This window comes from Eucalyptus grandis, chromosome 9 (genome assembly GCF_016545825.1).
Source record: "Eucalyptus grandis isolate ANBG69807.140 chromosome 9, ASM1654582v1, whole genome shotgun sequence".
NCBI lineage: Eukaryota > Viridiplantae > Streptophyta > Magnoliopsida > Myrtales > Myrtaceae > Eucalyptus > Eucalyptus grandis.
This window is the reverse complement of record NC_052620.1, coordinates 25,905,279-25,921,608: the sequence shown is the minus strand read 5'-3', so window position 1 is coordinate 25,921,608 and position 16,330 is coordinate 25,905,279. Positions and strand designations below refer to the sequence as shown.

General features: G+C 37.9%; 1 protein-coding gene across 1 annotated transcript; it reads left to right on the top strand.

Annotated features, from left to right (window-relative positions):
• Window positions 1-325: 325 nt before the first annotated feature.
• LOC104420540 (phospholipase A-2-activating protein) lies at window positions 326-15,025 on the top strand. The gene is made up of 23 exons (XM_018862425.2): window positions 326-501; window positions 696-1,024; window positions 1,576-1,679; window positions 2,607-2,675; window positions 3,204-3,264; window positions 4,160-4,299; window positions 4,924-5,113; window positions 5,672-5,733; window positions 6,463-6,551; window positions 7,662-7,734; window positions 7,820-7,879; window positions 8,833-8,979; window positions 9,065-9,103; window positions 9,200-9,237; window positions 10,099-10,185; window positions 10,485-10,650; window positions 11,281-11,358; window positions 11,535-11,671; window positions 12,158-12,234; window positions 13,382-13,451; window positions 13,559-13,624; window positions 14,094-14,244; window positions 14,608-15,025. Exons 1-22 carry the CDS (start codon window positions 442-444, stop codon window positions 14,226-14,228), a joined length of 2,277 nt encoding a protein of 758 aa, XP_018717970.2. The 5' UTR covers window positions 326-441; the 3' UTR covers window positions 14,229-14,244; window positions 14,608-15,025.
• The last annotated feature ends 1,305 nt before the right edge of the window (window positions 15,026-16,330 follow it).

The window sequence follows — 16,330 nt, the reverse complement described above, 5'->3', positions numbered from 1 at the left end:
TTTTGAGTAGAAATTATTCTAAAAAATAATATGATTATTAACCAAGCCTAAGTTTCATGGAAGAGAGAATTTTCTTGGGCTTGTAATCATGTTGGACTGCCCGATTGTCCTAATTAGTTGGGTCAGATCAAGTGGAGACGGGGCGGGGCCCGCAGCGCCCCGGTCGGTCGGCAGCGGATCGTTCGCATCGCGCCTCGATTCGGTTCGTCCGATACTCGACCGGCGGTTCGCTCGATATAGGCCGTTCTCGGGCCCCACCGGCGGTTCGAACCGAGTACTTGCTCAGCATCCAACGCCACAATCCCTGCGCTGGAAGAAGAATTTCAGGGAGCTTGGACAAGAAGTAAAGCCTCGACGCTGGTTTTTGGTCAGCTCCGTTTCCCTCACTCATCAACTCTCTCCTTCTCTCTCTCTCTCTCTCTCTCTCTCTCTCCGTGCGCCATGGACATCGACTTCAAGGAGTACCGACTTCGCTGCGAGCTGCGCGGCCACGAGGACGATGTAAGTTCATGCAATGATCTCCCTCTCTTCGCTATTCCTCCATCGATGGAATCGCGCCGCATTCCCGCGGCGAAGCGATCTCGCGTCCCGCGTTCGCGATCTTCGATTCCCCGGCGGCGCGCGTTCGTCGCGTCGCGGCGGACATTTTTACGTGTCGAGCGCTTCGAATTTCATGTGCTCTGTCGTGTGCTTAGGTCCGGGGCGTATGCGTGTGCGGGGACGGCAGCATCGGGACCTCGTCGCGGGATCGGACGGTGAGGCTGTGGGCTCCGAGCGCCGGCGAGAGGCGCAAGTACGAGGTGGCGAGGGTGCTGTTAGGGCACAAGAGCTTCGTGGGCCCCCTGGCGTGGGTTCCGCCCAGCGAGGAGCTTCCGGAGGGCGGGATCGTGTCCGGCGGGATGGACACTCTCGTGATGGCTTGGGATTTGAGGAATGGAGAGGCGCGGACGTTGAAGGGCCATCAGTTGCAGGTCACCGGCATCGTGTTGGACGGCGGCGACATTGTTTCTGCCTCTGTTGATTGGTGAGCCGAAGTGGATGATAATGTTTCCGGTATCGTAGAGAAACTGTGCGTTGTTGGTATATGTCTATATGTCGTGAGATTAAGTGATTAACATTGTAATTTTGCTAGTATGTGGTTCAATCCATTTGGGAGAATTCTTACCTGCTGATTTTATTTATTTAATTAATTGCGACCTGGAGGTGTTGGATATATCTACTATCTAGTGCCCATTGTTAATTTCATGGATCAAAAGTATTGGAAGAGTAGAGTAATCTATCTTTACTGGTTTTTAATTGTGTAATGCAAAGTTTAAATTTTCTTCTTGAATCTCTGCATTTGTATTGCAAGAAATATCAGAGGCCTACCAAATGGCCTTCATTTGCAATGGTTCAGCATGCTCTGACGCATAGTCAATTTAGTTCACTTTAAGTTTTCCATTGGCACTTCTATCCCAAGTTTTGCTACGTTTGACTTTCTTAGACAAGCTGAATAAAATGGCGTTTGGCTTGGTTTCAAGTATTTTGCCTGCTTGCACATGACATATTGCCTGATGATCTCATGCTTATTTGCAGTACCTTAATAAGATGGAGGAATGGCCAGCTTACAGAGCACTGGGAGGCTCATAAGGCCCCCATACAAGCAGTCATAAGGTTGCCCTCCGGGGAGCTTGTTACAGGTTGGGTTCTCTCTGCTTGAGGTCTTTATTTTATGTAACTTCAAAAGAATAAGGATTGTTCTTCTAACCTTTGGGAGCTTAAGGAATCGGAATGGTTTAGCATATCCTTCCCTTTTTTGTTATGTTTCCCACCAACTATCTGCTATTTTTCATTGTTAGAAGTGATGATTACTTTCTTTGATCAATTTGGCCAAATTTCAGTCAAAAACATGTTCCTCCACATGATTTAGGTTTTAGAGTTTGCAAGAGGAGATGTTTCTAAACCTTGTTTAGTGGGTCATTCTCCCAATGAATCATCAACGGATTTTGTGAAAGCTCCAGAAGTGCCCTCCACTCGAGACCGGATTTCAACATTTAGGGGGAGTCTCGTTGTTTTCTGTTTTTCCGTTTAAATTTCAAGTTTCTTTTGATTTAGGTGCTTCTTGGTCTGATCTAATTTTGTTTACAAATGATTCTGTGATCTGTGATCATAGGCTCACGTCCTCAATTTTTTTTTTTCCACAAATCATGGTTTAGATTTTAGAGTTTGCAAGAGAAGATGTTCCTAATAACCTTGTTTACTGGGTCATTCTCCCAACGAATCATCAACAAATTTTGTGAAAGTTCCAGAAGTGCACTCAACTCCAGCCTGGACTTCAGCATTTTGGGGAGGCCTTGTTGTTTTCCAATTTTCCGTTTAAATGTCAAGTTTCCTTTGATTTAAGTGCTTCTTGGTCTGTTACAATTTTGTTTACAAATGATTCTGTGATCTGTGGTCATAGAGTCATGTCCTCAATACTTTCCTTGCATAAAACATGATGGATTTTTTTTTTTTTTTTAACTCGTAATTAGCAGCAGTTTTGCCGTCAGACTCATCTATAGATGTATTGACATGCAAAGTAGATCAAGAAGAATCTTATTGATAAGCTCTTTCTCTACTTTGTCCAGGTTCAAGTGACACAACCTTAAAACTCTGGAGAGGAAAGACGTGCACTCAGACTTTTGTTGGGCATACAGGTTAACCTTTCTCTTTTGTTCTGTTTCTAATTGCTTCGACTTACCAATTTAACCAAAAATAAAGAACTGCTAGAGCTAGCTGAGTGTACTATCTTAAATAGTCAATAGCAGTTTGGTAGTTTATAATGCTCCAAAATCTGCTATGTAGCTGTTGAACTTGATAATAAGCAGTTTGAGAGAAACCCCCTGTTATGTTGTTACTTTTCATCTTAACTGTTTAAAAATTGAAGCAGTTCTTGTTGCCTCTCTTTATTGACTGGAGACTACCGGTTCTCAATTGGGTTTATGAAGACTGAATTTCATGGAGTCCTTATGAATTTGTATAAGCTATTATTCAATTTTTTGAAGCTGAACATTTTGGGCCTCTGCTGTTACTGTATTGATGTTAATTCATTTGAAATGATGGAAGTTCCTTCCATTGTGCTGTTCTTTTTTTTTTCTTTAGTGCATTCTGTTTTTTGACAGAAATGAACTAGGTTGATGGCTATTGTTTTGTTCCATGTACTTATTAACTGAAGGATGGTGCAGATACCGTTCGAGGCTTGGCAGTGATGCCTGATCTGGGCATTCTATCTGCATCACATGATGGGTGGGTTCATTTTTTTTTTTTACTGGTATTCATTAAATTAAGTTTATGGTATAGAAAGATTCATCTGTTAGTACTCACTATGTCTAAAGTCCATAAAAGTAGTTAGTATATGCTCTTGCTTCTTTGCAAGTTTTGAAGTTTCTGTGGGATTAATTGATACAACAGAAAAAAGTCACGTTTAAATTTTCAAGTCCAATAATGCTTTAGCCCTTAAGATGCCTTCTTACTCAAATGAGGACTTCACAAATACCTTACTGGCTGACAGAAAGGTTAGCTGAGAGTAGAAACAAACTTGCAGTTATGCCAACATTTCAACAATTGAGAACAAGAGAAGCGGTCTCCTGTACAAGTTTGCTTGGAAACCTAAAGTGATGCAGGAGATAAGAGGAGAAGTAAATGTGGAAAGGAGGACCCAGTCGAAATCATGGATTGCTCAGATCAAATAACCTTTGAGAAAAATTGCAGCAAACAAATGAAGTTTGTCCGGATCTGCTTATAATAATACTAAGTGCTTCAAGATGTATGTTTGTGCTGACTCTTTGTGGCTGGTCTGACCAATCTTGCACGGGCTTGGAAACTTACATACCAAGAGAATGCCAAGTGAAATGCTTAAGCATTTCGATGATGCCTCATCCAATGTTTACCATTGAGAAGTTATCTTATCATTCATAGGTAAAGCCTGGCAGAGCAGGTCTGAGCTTCTGATCATGGCTAAAAGGGAGCCTGTATTTGGTCTGTTTTGTCTTTGAATATAGCATATAAGTATGCATACTGCTAAGCTTATTATATTTACTTTCTAGTCTAATTTTCTCATTCTATTTTGTCTAATTATGTTTACAGAGTTCTATAATTTGCTGCTTGCTGTTGGTGAATAGTTTTTATCCCCTGATAACAGGTCTATCAGGTTATGGGCAGTGAGCGGTGAATGTCTAATGGAGATGGTTGATCATACTTCTATAGTCTATTCTGTTGATTCACATGCTTCGGGCCTCATAGTCAGTGGTAGTGAAGATCGTTTTGCCAAAATATGGAAAGGTAGTTGCTTTTGATTTTCACTTCCCACTGGGGTTGCAATGAGCTTTTAACCAATCACTTATTTCTCTAATTTTCTTTTTCTACCTGTTTATTGCTGGTTCTTTTAGTTATGTTAGAATAACTACATTATAGTAGAGTTACATAGCTTCTCGTGCATCATGGCTTGGGTCCTTTATGCTTCTGGCTGAAAGTGTTGTTGTCCATTGCGGTTGGAAGCTTCTGTTTGGTACCAACTAGGTTGCACATTGCTTCTGTTGAACATAGCGTTTGGAGTGTAACAGTGTGCAGCTGTTTTTGAACATGGTTTCCACTCTTTATAGCTTGCTTTGAAATGAAAATGACTTCATTCGTAAAAACTCTTAAGCATTTCTTCAAATGCAATAATTCCTTCTTGGATTTTATGTGGATGCTCTCTCAATGCTGTCAGCCACTTATTTGTCCTCCACCTTTCTAACATGTATAGGAGCTGGTCAAATGTGCCTGATTGATAGCAATTATAGAAATGGTTCAGCAAGGCGACTTGAAAGATGACGATTTTTTAAATTGAGAGTCTTTGTCCTTGCATCGGAATCTAATTTTCATCGCAAATTATCTTATGGATATTGGGAGCTTTTGATCTTTCAGATGGAGTTTGCTTTCAGAGCATTGAGCATCCTGGTTGTGTGTGGGACGTCAAATTTTTGGAAGATGGAGACATCGTGACAGCATGTTCTGATGGGACCATACGTATATGGACAAATCAAGAAGATAGGATGGCTAACTCAACTGAGCTCGAGTTATTTGATTTAGAACTATCTTCTTACAAGAGAAGCAGGTATTATAATTAATTAGACACCAATATCTTATGTATACCAGTTCCCTAAGGTGATTTGTGCATCATGAAGTGATGATTAAGAGGAAGATCACTGACTTTGAGTATGTGTCTGTTCTTTCTCATTCCTCTTCCACTTTTTTCTCTGAACTCTGGACGTTGGGGAGGTTTTTGTCTCTATCTCTTTCTAGGCTGTATAGATGAGATGAGATTAAACTTTTTTTGGCTGGTACTCATGATTTGCAGAGTGAATGATTGCAAGGTCTTCAATTTTCAGTAATTTGAAAGTGTTTTATTTGTTATTTATTTCTTTTTATGACCACAAACATTCAGTTACCATATAGATCTGTATCGCAAAATAGTCTGATCTTGTTGCTCCTCAAGAGAGGTTGTGGTAAATCATTTCTTTTGGTTAGGTAGTGGATTTTTTTCAGCTGAAGGGTTAGGGTATAGTTCACCTTGCTTTTCTAAAGTTCAGATTAAGACAGATTAATACACTTAAGAACCTAATGTATGTGGACACTTCTTTTTGCATTTTTCTCTCTATTATGTGTTTTACAGGAAAAGGGTTGGAGGACTGAAATTGGAAGAGTTGCCCGGGTTAGAGGCTTTACAAGTGCCAGGTAGGATTCTAGACATCTAATTCCAGTATGGTCCTTCAGTTATTTATCTTCTCTATTTTCTAGAAATTACTGTTGAATTTGTGCACTTAAATATGGTCATCAAGCTAGAGAAGCTATAAGTCTAGGGTGACATGCGTTTTTTAACCAGTTTTTATTCGGTTGTAACACTATCTTCTGTTTATTACTTAATTAAGTAGAGAAATAGTTAATAAATTGGATTGAAGTCATAACTATTTAGTTAAAATGCATTCATCTTAAAACACATATCTTTAGGAATGAGTCGTTAAGGTGGATTGATCTTCCTAAGGAGATCCTTGCTTTGACTCTTACTGTAATTGCATATTCGATTTCATGAGTTGCCAATATGGTTAGTGGCCTAAGTCATGGTGGTCTCAAGAAACTACCACATTGGTGTCCGGTGGCCGTCCTTGACAGTAGATGTAGGGTTCTTTGATTTTTTAACTGTTTAAGATTTTTATCTGGTTCTGCCCTAGTTTCGCTAATTACTTTACATGAAGATATCCATATATCCTGAATTTTACCAAATTAAGATGAGATAATGAGGAAAATACAGGGGTTTTGTCATCCTATCTAATCCTCTCTTATTAGGTTTTTATATACCGGCGACCAAATGCGACCTAAGTAATTGTTAAGCTGTCAAGGGCGGATTGCTATATCAAGTTGCAACCATCATTAATTGTTATAGTGCTCTATTTATATTGTGTATAGGAACTAGTGATGGCCAGACAAAAGTAATCAGAGAAGGAGACAATGGAGTGGCATATGCATGGAATTCAACTGAACTAAAATGGGATAAGGTAATTTCAAATTAAAGTTTGTTTTTGTAACTGCTTCTACATACTTGATAGCACTGCAGCACACTTAATCTTCCTGGTGCAGTGTTAGATCATTGTGGTTACAGAAACATTTTGTCAAGTGACTTTCTAAGTGCGTGGGCTTTGACTACTGCAGAATTTCCACCACTTGTGGTCAATTAACTGTGCTGACAACTAGGGGCCTGTTTGTTTATGCTTCTCAAAATAACTATAACAATTCTTTCTTTGTGCTTTGTCACCAAAATTTATAATGACATCCAAAATTTTTCATAAAATTACAAAATTGTTAGATGCAAATCTATGTGTCAACACTTTATATGTTGCGAAAGCTTCATGTGTTTAGGGTAAAAAAAGTAAAACTGCATGCTTAGCAAGATGTAGATTAGCAAAAAGTAAAAGTTAATCCAGGCAAGCCTTACATATACTCATTAAATTTGAATAACTGGCTGTAGTTATATATGTCTTGGTGTTACATATATTGGCATTGACTAATTTATAATTGGGTGCAAGATTCTTGGAAATGGACAAAAGTTGTCTCCTCTTTAAAACAAATGTTTGAGAAAATGTTATCAATGAGTGAGCATTATCTTGTTCTCTTTAAATTGCTTGTCGTTAGAGATAGTTCCTTTTTCCTATTATTTTTCATGTGCAATACATTCTTGGAGTCTAATTAGCTATGTGATTTTAAGGAAGAAAGCCCAAGCAACATCTGCTTAGACAGGTTGCCTTCTGAAAGCTCATTTCTTTTATTGCAGTTCAGGCATGCAAGTAACTATAATTTTTTAGCTATATCCTATAGAAAATGTGGCATGTATACAGAAGAGTTGCTGTGTCTCTATTAACAATGCTTATGTGTACTTTGCACTTATTAAATGTCTTAGATAAATTGATCTTCTGTCTTCCACGTGCATCGAAGAATTTTTTCCTCTTTTTTTTTTTTTTTTTTTTTTTTGTTCGGCATTTAGTTTAACAAGATAAAGTTTATGTGCATGTCCTTTATGCGACCATATGTGTGTGTGTATTTTGATATTCATCAATCTTGATGCTTTATTTTGATTTTGAGTTAAATATTTCCTTCTATTACTTCTATAGATTGGTGAAGTAGTTGATGGACCAGAAGATAGCATGAACCGCCCAGCCTTAGATGGTGTTCAATATGATTATGGTATGTTGCTTCTCCTCTGATTCCAGATGAGTGCTTTGGTATTATGTGTGTAGATTGAGTAAAATCAATGGATTTGATTGTGCAGTATTTGATGTTGATATTGGAGATGGTGAGCCTACACGTAAGTTGCCCTACAATCGATCAGGTATCCCCATCTCTAATACATTGAGATTTCTTCTTTGCAAATATAACTTTGGTCAAGGACGGGTTGTTTTGTTTCAAAAAATTCTCTAGTTTTTTGTTATCTATATCAGTTAAGTCAAACCTACTAGAAAATGCCTGTGGTTGCCATTTCAATTTCCTGAAAATGCAGAATCATGTCTTGATATCTGGAAGTCAGGGTGAGTTTCTTTTCTTTCCAATATTTCCAATGTAAATGCCAAAAAAACTGAATTTTGAGAAATAATTTTTCACTATAAGGACCTCCGACCAAAATTAGGGTAGAAGATATGAAAGTACCATGAACTACGGAAAACAACTTTTTTGTTTTTTTATAAGAAATGGGAAATGAAGATGCATAACGTTTTTCAAAATAACAGAAAATTAAAACTGTTGAGCTGATGATAAAGGCAGAGATAAGTTTCAGTTTTGGAAATATGATCCGTTCCTAATATTTATTCTTGCAAAGATCCTCATTTTGGCCTTAAAGAGTGAAGCTTAATGAAAAAATGATTATTTGATGGTCATATCGCCCTCGCTGTCAATTGGTATTATATGCTGCTGTTTTTGTGTTAATTAATAGCATCTAAAATAATCTTACTGAAAGAAACTCCATAATGCCTGCACTTTTGTGTCTTTATTGTACGCCTACTCAGCCAGGAAGAACATTGACAGCAGCATTATAGGAAGGGATAGACAATTGTTTCATTAGTCAATTCTGATAACTGTAGCACCCGAGTCATGAATTCAGATGACCACCCCTTTAATACCTTTCCACTGGAACATCTTGCATAATTTATATTAATCTAGAAAAACATATCTGTATGTGGATCACTTCCTGTAATTTTTGGTGTTCTTTGTAATATGATCTATTGCATATTGTTGATTGATGCATTTCTTTAGAAATATGTTAGTTTATAGAATGTGAGATTTTTCCAGATAATCCATACGACACTGCCGATAAGTGGCTTCTCAAGGAGAACCTTCCTCTTTCCTATCGCCAACAGATAGTGGAGTTTATACTTGCAAATTCTGGGCAGAGGGACTTCAATCTTGATCCATCATTTCGTGATCCCTATACTGGTTGTGAGTATATTTTGTTGACGGTGCTGTGACATATTAATGTTGCAATTATCAAGGCTCCATTTTCATTGGTCTCTCTCTTTCTCAGCCAGTGCATATGTTCCCGGCGCACCTTCACAGCTGGCAGGTATGCTGTTGAAACAAACTTTGTGTTTGCTCTAATCTCTCGTCTATTGAAGACTATTTTAGTTCTAATACTATGCAAGTTCTTGTTATATGTCAGCTAAACAAGCGAGACCTACTTTCAAGCATATACCCAAGGTATTTTCGGACAGATTTTTCTTTGTGATTTTACATTTGGTATGAGCTATTGGGAAGACGTGTGCTTGGCCTGCTAAAGGGCATGGCAGCATCGGGAGATATATGAAGGGATATATAGAGATAGCTAAAAAGACCACCTAAGTAAGGGAAAGAGCAGATAAGAATAATATCAAAATTTAGTATCTGCTTTTGATAATTCCAGAAAACAAATAAAACATGTACATTCTTATGTCTACAAAAATGAAAAATAGAACTAATTAAACTTCCAAAATCATTTTGGTGGCTCCGACAATCACTTGTTCCTTTCTGTGTGCCCTCCAACTTTTTCATATGTTAGCTCGAGCGCAGTGGTTATTGTTAAGTTAATGGTATGGACACCCCAAAGGGACCATATGCTGCATTTGAATTTCATTGGAAAACCAGTTATTGACCCTTTAATTATAATTACTTTAGTGATATCTCCCTAATACTTTCTCTTCCAGTTATTGACTCTTTAATTTTCTAATTAGTTGAGTAATATCTCCTTGTTAGAGTAATTAAATATTAAACCATGCCTTTATCTAACAGCTTAAGTTTTTAAAACAGTTGGATGTGATCTCACAAAATCTTACATGGTATTAGAACAGGAGATCCTCAGTTCAAATCTTTTCAGGCGCTAATTTGCCTCCCCAGTATATATTTCCATGCTTTGGCTTAGGCCAAAATCCAATCTACGCGTGAGGGGGAGTGTTAGAGTAATTAAATATTAAATCATGCCTTCAGCTAACAACTTAAGCTTTTAGAACAGTTGGCTGTCGTTTCACAAGATTTTACAATCCCTAATATAACTTTCTCATCCATTCTCCACAATTTCTTTTCCAGAAAGGAATGCTGGTCTTTGATGCGGCTCAGTTTGATGGAATTCTTAAAAAGATCAATGAGTTTAATAATACTTTGCTCTCTAATCAGGTATTCAAGTTCTTTCTTTGCTTTTCAACCATTACTTTGCTGCAGTTTGTTTCAGATTACCCTTTGATGTCAGCTCTATTGTATTTCTCTTACCACAACTTTCTTAGATCTATTTATTTTCTTCTGTACTCTTTTAAAGATCAGCTTAGACCAAATGTTGAATTCTGAAGTGCTATTCTCGAGATAGAATTGCCTTGCTTATTGCATTATGGGAAAATTCTTGACATTATTCCTTGTACATAACTTTTTGTTCTTATATCATTACTGTGCTGATTGATTTTTATCCCACTCTTTTGAAGGAAAAGAAGAACTTATCATTGACAGATATAGAGATTTCCAGATTGGGAGCAGTTGTCAAAATTTTAAAGGACACGTCACATTATCATTCTAGCAAATTTGCCGATGCTGACTTTGATTTGATGTTGAAGTTGCTAGAATCATGGCCATATGAAATGATGTTTCCTGGTTGGTTCCTTAACCTGTGTCCTTCATGCACGTTTAATTCTGGTGCTGATACTGATGACTTAGTAAATTTCATTCTATTTTTTTCAAGTTGCACAATTTGATCTTTCATCTGGTGTGTACAACAACAAATCTTTCAGAAAGATGCCTCTTGGAATTTTGGATGTGGGACCGAGATATTAGCTTGTGGGGCCAGCTGAAGGGGAGTTACTAATTACAGAGTTAAATTGATAAAAAAAGAAGTTAATGATTAGTGCTCCACAGTGATTGTTTCAACCCAAGCAAAGACTTGCCAAGAAGGAAAAACAAAAAAAACAAAATGAATTTGAACAAACGGGAGAAATAGTTCTGGAAAACCAGTGAGAAAGTTGTCATATTGAACTAATCAACTTTATGGATGATTTTGACACAATGAGTAGATGAACTGTAAGACTTTGGTCACTTCACCGGATATGATGATGTGCTTCAACAACTGACACTTTGCTCCATTGTCATCAATTTGCTGATATATCCAGATGAATTTTACTGTGTTTGCACTCTGTAGTCTGTAGCATCTTATATATGTGTTGATTTAATGCATTGTGGATTTAATGCATCACGATTAGTTGATTTATTGTGCTCATTCTTTTGCAGTTATTGATATTTTCAGGATGGTAATCCTGCATCCAGATGGGGCAGATGGACTTCTGAGGCATCAAGAGGACAAGAAGGGTATTGTCAATTTCTTTTAAACTTGGATGTAATTATTAGACATGTTGTAGAGTCGATGATTTCTCAGACCAGATTACCTAGGAATTCAGGCCTATTTTGTTGCAAAACACTTTACTAGCTCTTGGAAATTCAAGAATATTTCATTCTGATGGGATGTTGATTTTGCACTGTGATAGATGTTCTTATGGAATCAATCAAGAGAGCTACTGGAAATCCTTCAGTTCCTGCAAATTTCTTAACTAGCATCCGGGCTGTGACTAATCTATTCAAGAATTCAGCATACTACAGCTGGTTGCAGAAGCATCGTAGTGAGGTTATTGCCCCTTTTGTCCTGTTTCTTTTTAGATGTTAAACTAGATATCGTGCATACAGGCATGCATACACGCATGTAGTGAGAAGGAAGGAGCTGACAAAAGTATTTATTTCTTGAGAAGCTGATAAAAGTGTGCCATTCATGAGTCCTTTCTCTTAGTCTAAAGAAAATTTTTAGTGTTCTTCAATTTAATCTATAAAATCTGGTCAAACTTTTGTTCTTGATGTATTCTCGTGATACAATACAAAGCTTCGATAATTGAGTTACAAATAACTTGTTGGTACTGAAATTATAGGTGTTCAAGCATTGTTATCTTCAATATTTGGGAACTCCTTGACAGATTAGTGACTTAATTAAATAGTTGAGCTTGTAACCTGGTATATCATGGGATATTACATGTTTATTGGACATTATTGAGTTAGATGCAGGTACTAGGATATGATTGATTTTTCTTTAATTTTTTTATTGTTTGATATTACGACGCAGATGCTTGATGCGTTTTCGAGCTGCTCTTCTTCTTCAAACAAGAATCTACAGTTGTCTTATGCTACTCTATTACTCAAGTGAGTATATTCTAACTGCTGTTAAGGGCATGCACTTTTTCATTCTCCTTTTAATAATTCATGTTCTTGATAATTTTTCTCAAAATTTTACTTGTAATCTCCTTACTTATAACCATCTTTACAATTATTTCTTCATTTTCTCTTTGCCTTTTGTTTAGAGGAACCTATTTTTCAATGTTAATTTGATTTTAAATTGAAAAGGATCGATAACTAGTTTAATATCTCTTTTTTTATTCATGTACATATACTTTAAAGGTTGTTTGTTTTGCCATTTCTTGAGTATGGTAGTAGATGTCAATTGCGTTGCCAATAATCTAAGGGGTACTACTTTAGCATGTCGTTCTCAAATATTTTCTTACTTAAGATCATAATGCCTTTCCAAACTGGAACTCGTATGATTATGCTCTTATGATTATTTGTTGAAAATACATAAGACTATCCTTGAAGAAGATAAAGCACCTGTGCTATCCTGAGACTCATAACCAAAGAGTAGCGCTTTCCCTTTTTCATGGCTGTTGTTTAAGCTGGTAGAGTTGATGAGAAGTTTGTCATTTGTCATGAAAACTTGACATGGAATGTTTGGAAAAAACTGTGTTTTGACTCTATAAGTTGGATACTATCATTATTAAGCAGGTCAGTATCATCTGCATAGAGAATCAGTATGCCTGTACTTATGGCCAAGAGATAATGGAATTGCAATAGTTGGATCATCGATCATAATCGAAAGTGTGCATACACTACTAGCCCTTGAGATCTTATTTGCCCTCTCAAGACCCCGGCAATATGATTTCTCTCTTTTTTTGTTAGCTATAAGTACATTAGTGAGGAGATGTGGTTATAGGATGGAGACTTGGGCTAACAAAGGCAAGAGAAGAGTTGGAAAGACATGAAAGGAGACAATAATAGGAAAATTACATGTATGTCTTAGAAAAAGTTTGATGCTGAATTGAGTGAAAATTGGCATGAAAGGATCCCTATAGTTTACCCCTACTTAGTCTATTGAGGCTTAGTTTGTTATTGTTATACAGTATACCAGGCTCATCTTGTTTAAGATATATATAGCTCCAACTTTCTACCTTTTTATCAAGGTGGCTCAATGGACTTGTTATTTCCTCCTTTACTTAGACTTCAATACTACCATTCACAGTTATGCTGTGCTATTGATTGAGAAGAAGGATGAAGAAGGTCAATCTCAAGTTCTTTCAGCAGCACTTGAGGTAGGATTTGATTTTTCACTTCTGGATTGCTTATAAGCATTTATTTTTGTTTTTCGTTTTGCGGCTGAAGTACCTCATTTTGATAATTTGCTGCCGTCTTTTTCCAGCTTGCAGAAAATGAATCTTTAGAAGTTGATGCCAGATATCGAGCTTTAGTAGCTATTGGATCATTGGTACTAACAGACCCTCTTTTCAACCCTGATTTACAAGTTATCTTCATCCAGATACTTCCCTTTGTTTCTGCAATAAGAATAGGAAGGAGTTTTCTAGGGCTGTCCATCAGACTGTCCCAAAAAAAAAAAAAAAATATGTTGTTACCTTGTGGTGTGCATCTTTTAATGAATTCAAGTTAATTCAATGGGTTCATTAATAATGCTGAGTGGCTCTTGAAATTTTTATGTGTTTTACATCTATGGGTGCTTCCTTATGATGTGTGGGGCTTAGAATAAAACTGAAACATACACTATAGTGAACGGGCAGGATGCAGCTTGGTTCTATATAAAGTGAAACAGACGAAGATATTTATAAATGATGATCTAGTGCTTGACTTAGGAATCAGATTTTTTAATGCCAGGTGAATCTATATGGCAGTATTCATTGTTGTGGAGCCTTGGTCATGATTTTGTTAATTTCCTTGAACAGATGCTTGATGGTCTTGTTAAAAGAATCGCTTTGGATTTTGATGTTGAGCACATTGCCAAAGCTGCAAGGACTTCTAAAGAAGCCAAGATTGCTGAAGTAGGAGCAGATATCGAACTCCTTATAAAGCAGAGTTGAATGACTGTTATTTGAGGTAAGTGACAAATTTTTGTGGTTCCTATCGATATTAAACATGGCACTAGCAATTTGCATGAGATTTTTCTGGGTGAAAGCATATGACCATTCTATCTCTAGGCTACTACTGCATTTCTTACAAACGTAGAGAATCAGATCCTGAATTTACATGCATCATATAGATACGTATCAGTAAATGCTTAATACCCCCGGTACTCTGATCAAGTCCTAAGCATCAGACATTAATCTTTTATTCTCTCGAAGAAAATGATACGCAACTTCTCCTGTAGGCCGTGAAGCATGTTTCCTCTTCAATTCATTGAACTCTACGTAAAATATTGAACTTATTTGGCTGCTCTCTGTCGCTGTCTTCTCCTGTCAGCTGTGCAAATATTCAACCGCTCGTGATTCCGTCGTGGGACTGCACACCTGTTATACAGAAGTCTTTCAGAACAGCATTCATGCTACCGTGGAGGAACAATGGGTCACTTGGATTGAGAGATGGCCACATTTGGAAGGCATTGATTGGCCTTAAAGTATCATCTGTTGGGAATCGTATACTGTGTAGGAGATTACATGATAACAGATTGAGATTGCACAGGTCTACGATTTTCTTTCTGCCAGCAAAAGCTGAGACTTTTGTATGGACTAAAAACTCGCCATAAGAAGCATGGAAACGCGGGGGGGCGGAAAACCAGTGCCGTGTGCCCTGCAATGCATACGTCTTTCACTGTTGCTATTGTCCATTCTTTAACATATCCAGAGAAATGAATGTGGAAGTGAAGATGTGCGACGCCAAATGGACAGGTTTTTCAGAGTTGGGTTGATTCTTTTTTCGGGATAGACAGTCAACTGTCAAACAGGGTCGATCTCTCTCTCTGTATCTCAAATGATTTGATACCACTAAATTGGCGTCACGCGTGACGTGTATTTTTTACTCATATCCACTAAAATATTGTCCGCCAATCCACGTCAACAGTCAAGGAATCTAAGTGAAAAATTAAAAAATCTAATCTCTTCATTTCTAAGTTCTCTTTCTCCGCCTTCGTCCACGGCCATCTGATTTCTACTCCCCCCCCACACACCGGTCGCCGCCACTGGAAAAGTCGCCGGCGTTGTGATTAGGCCGACAATCACTGCTGCTATTGTCCATTCTTTAACATATCCATGGAAATGAATGTGGAAGTGAAGATGTGCGACGCCAAATGGACAGGTTTTTCAGAGTTAGGTTGATTCTTTTTTCGGGATAGACAGTCAACTTTCAAACAGGGTCTCTCTCTCTCTCTCTCTCTCTCTCTCTCTCAAATGATTTGATACCACTAAATTGGCGTCACGCGTGACGTGTATATTTTACTCATATCCACTAAAATATTGTCCGCCAATCCACGTCAACAGTCAAGTAATCTAAGTGAAAAATTAAAAAATCTAATCTCTTCATTTCTAAGTTCTCTTTCTCCGCCTTCGTCCACGGCCATCTGATCTCTGCTCCCCCCACCCCACCGGTTGCCGCCACTGGAAAAGTCGCCGGCGTTGTGATTAGGCCGACAATCACTGCGTCCAATCGGCTTCCTCTGTTTTTCTCCATCTCATCATTCTTGAGATCTGGCCATTCATGGCTGAAATCGTCGGTTCTGCTCGTACATAGCCATCGTCGGTTCTGCTCGTACATAGCCATCGTCGGCGTCTTGACGAACACGTCATGACGAACATACTTAGGTGTTATTTACGACGGACGCATGTCATGTTTATGACGAACTGACGAACATACTTAGGTGTTATTTACGATGGACGCATGTCATGTTTATGACGAACAGATGTCGTGACGAACACATTTAGGTGTTGTTTAGTTTGATCACTGTTGTCTAAGTTGTGCCATACCCAATCTTCCTCTATTTTCTCCATCTCGTCATTCTCCATATCTCAACATTTGCCCGTCCATGACTCCGCGTGTCCAAGGCCACGTTCAAGCTCTTGCCATCTTCCCTGACATTTATTCCTCTGTTCGTCTCTATTTTTATTTATTTTTATTTTTTTTTGCTGTTTGAGCTTGCAATCCATGGTCGTCAAGATCTCAAGCTTGCCGTCAAGGCTCACGGCCATGGATT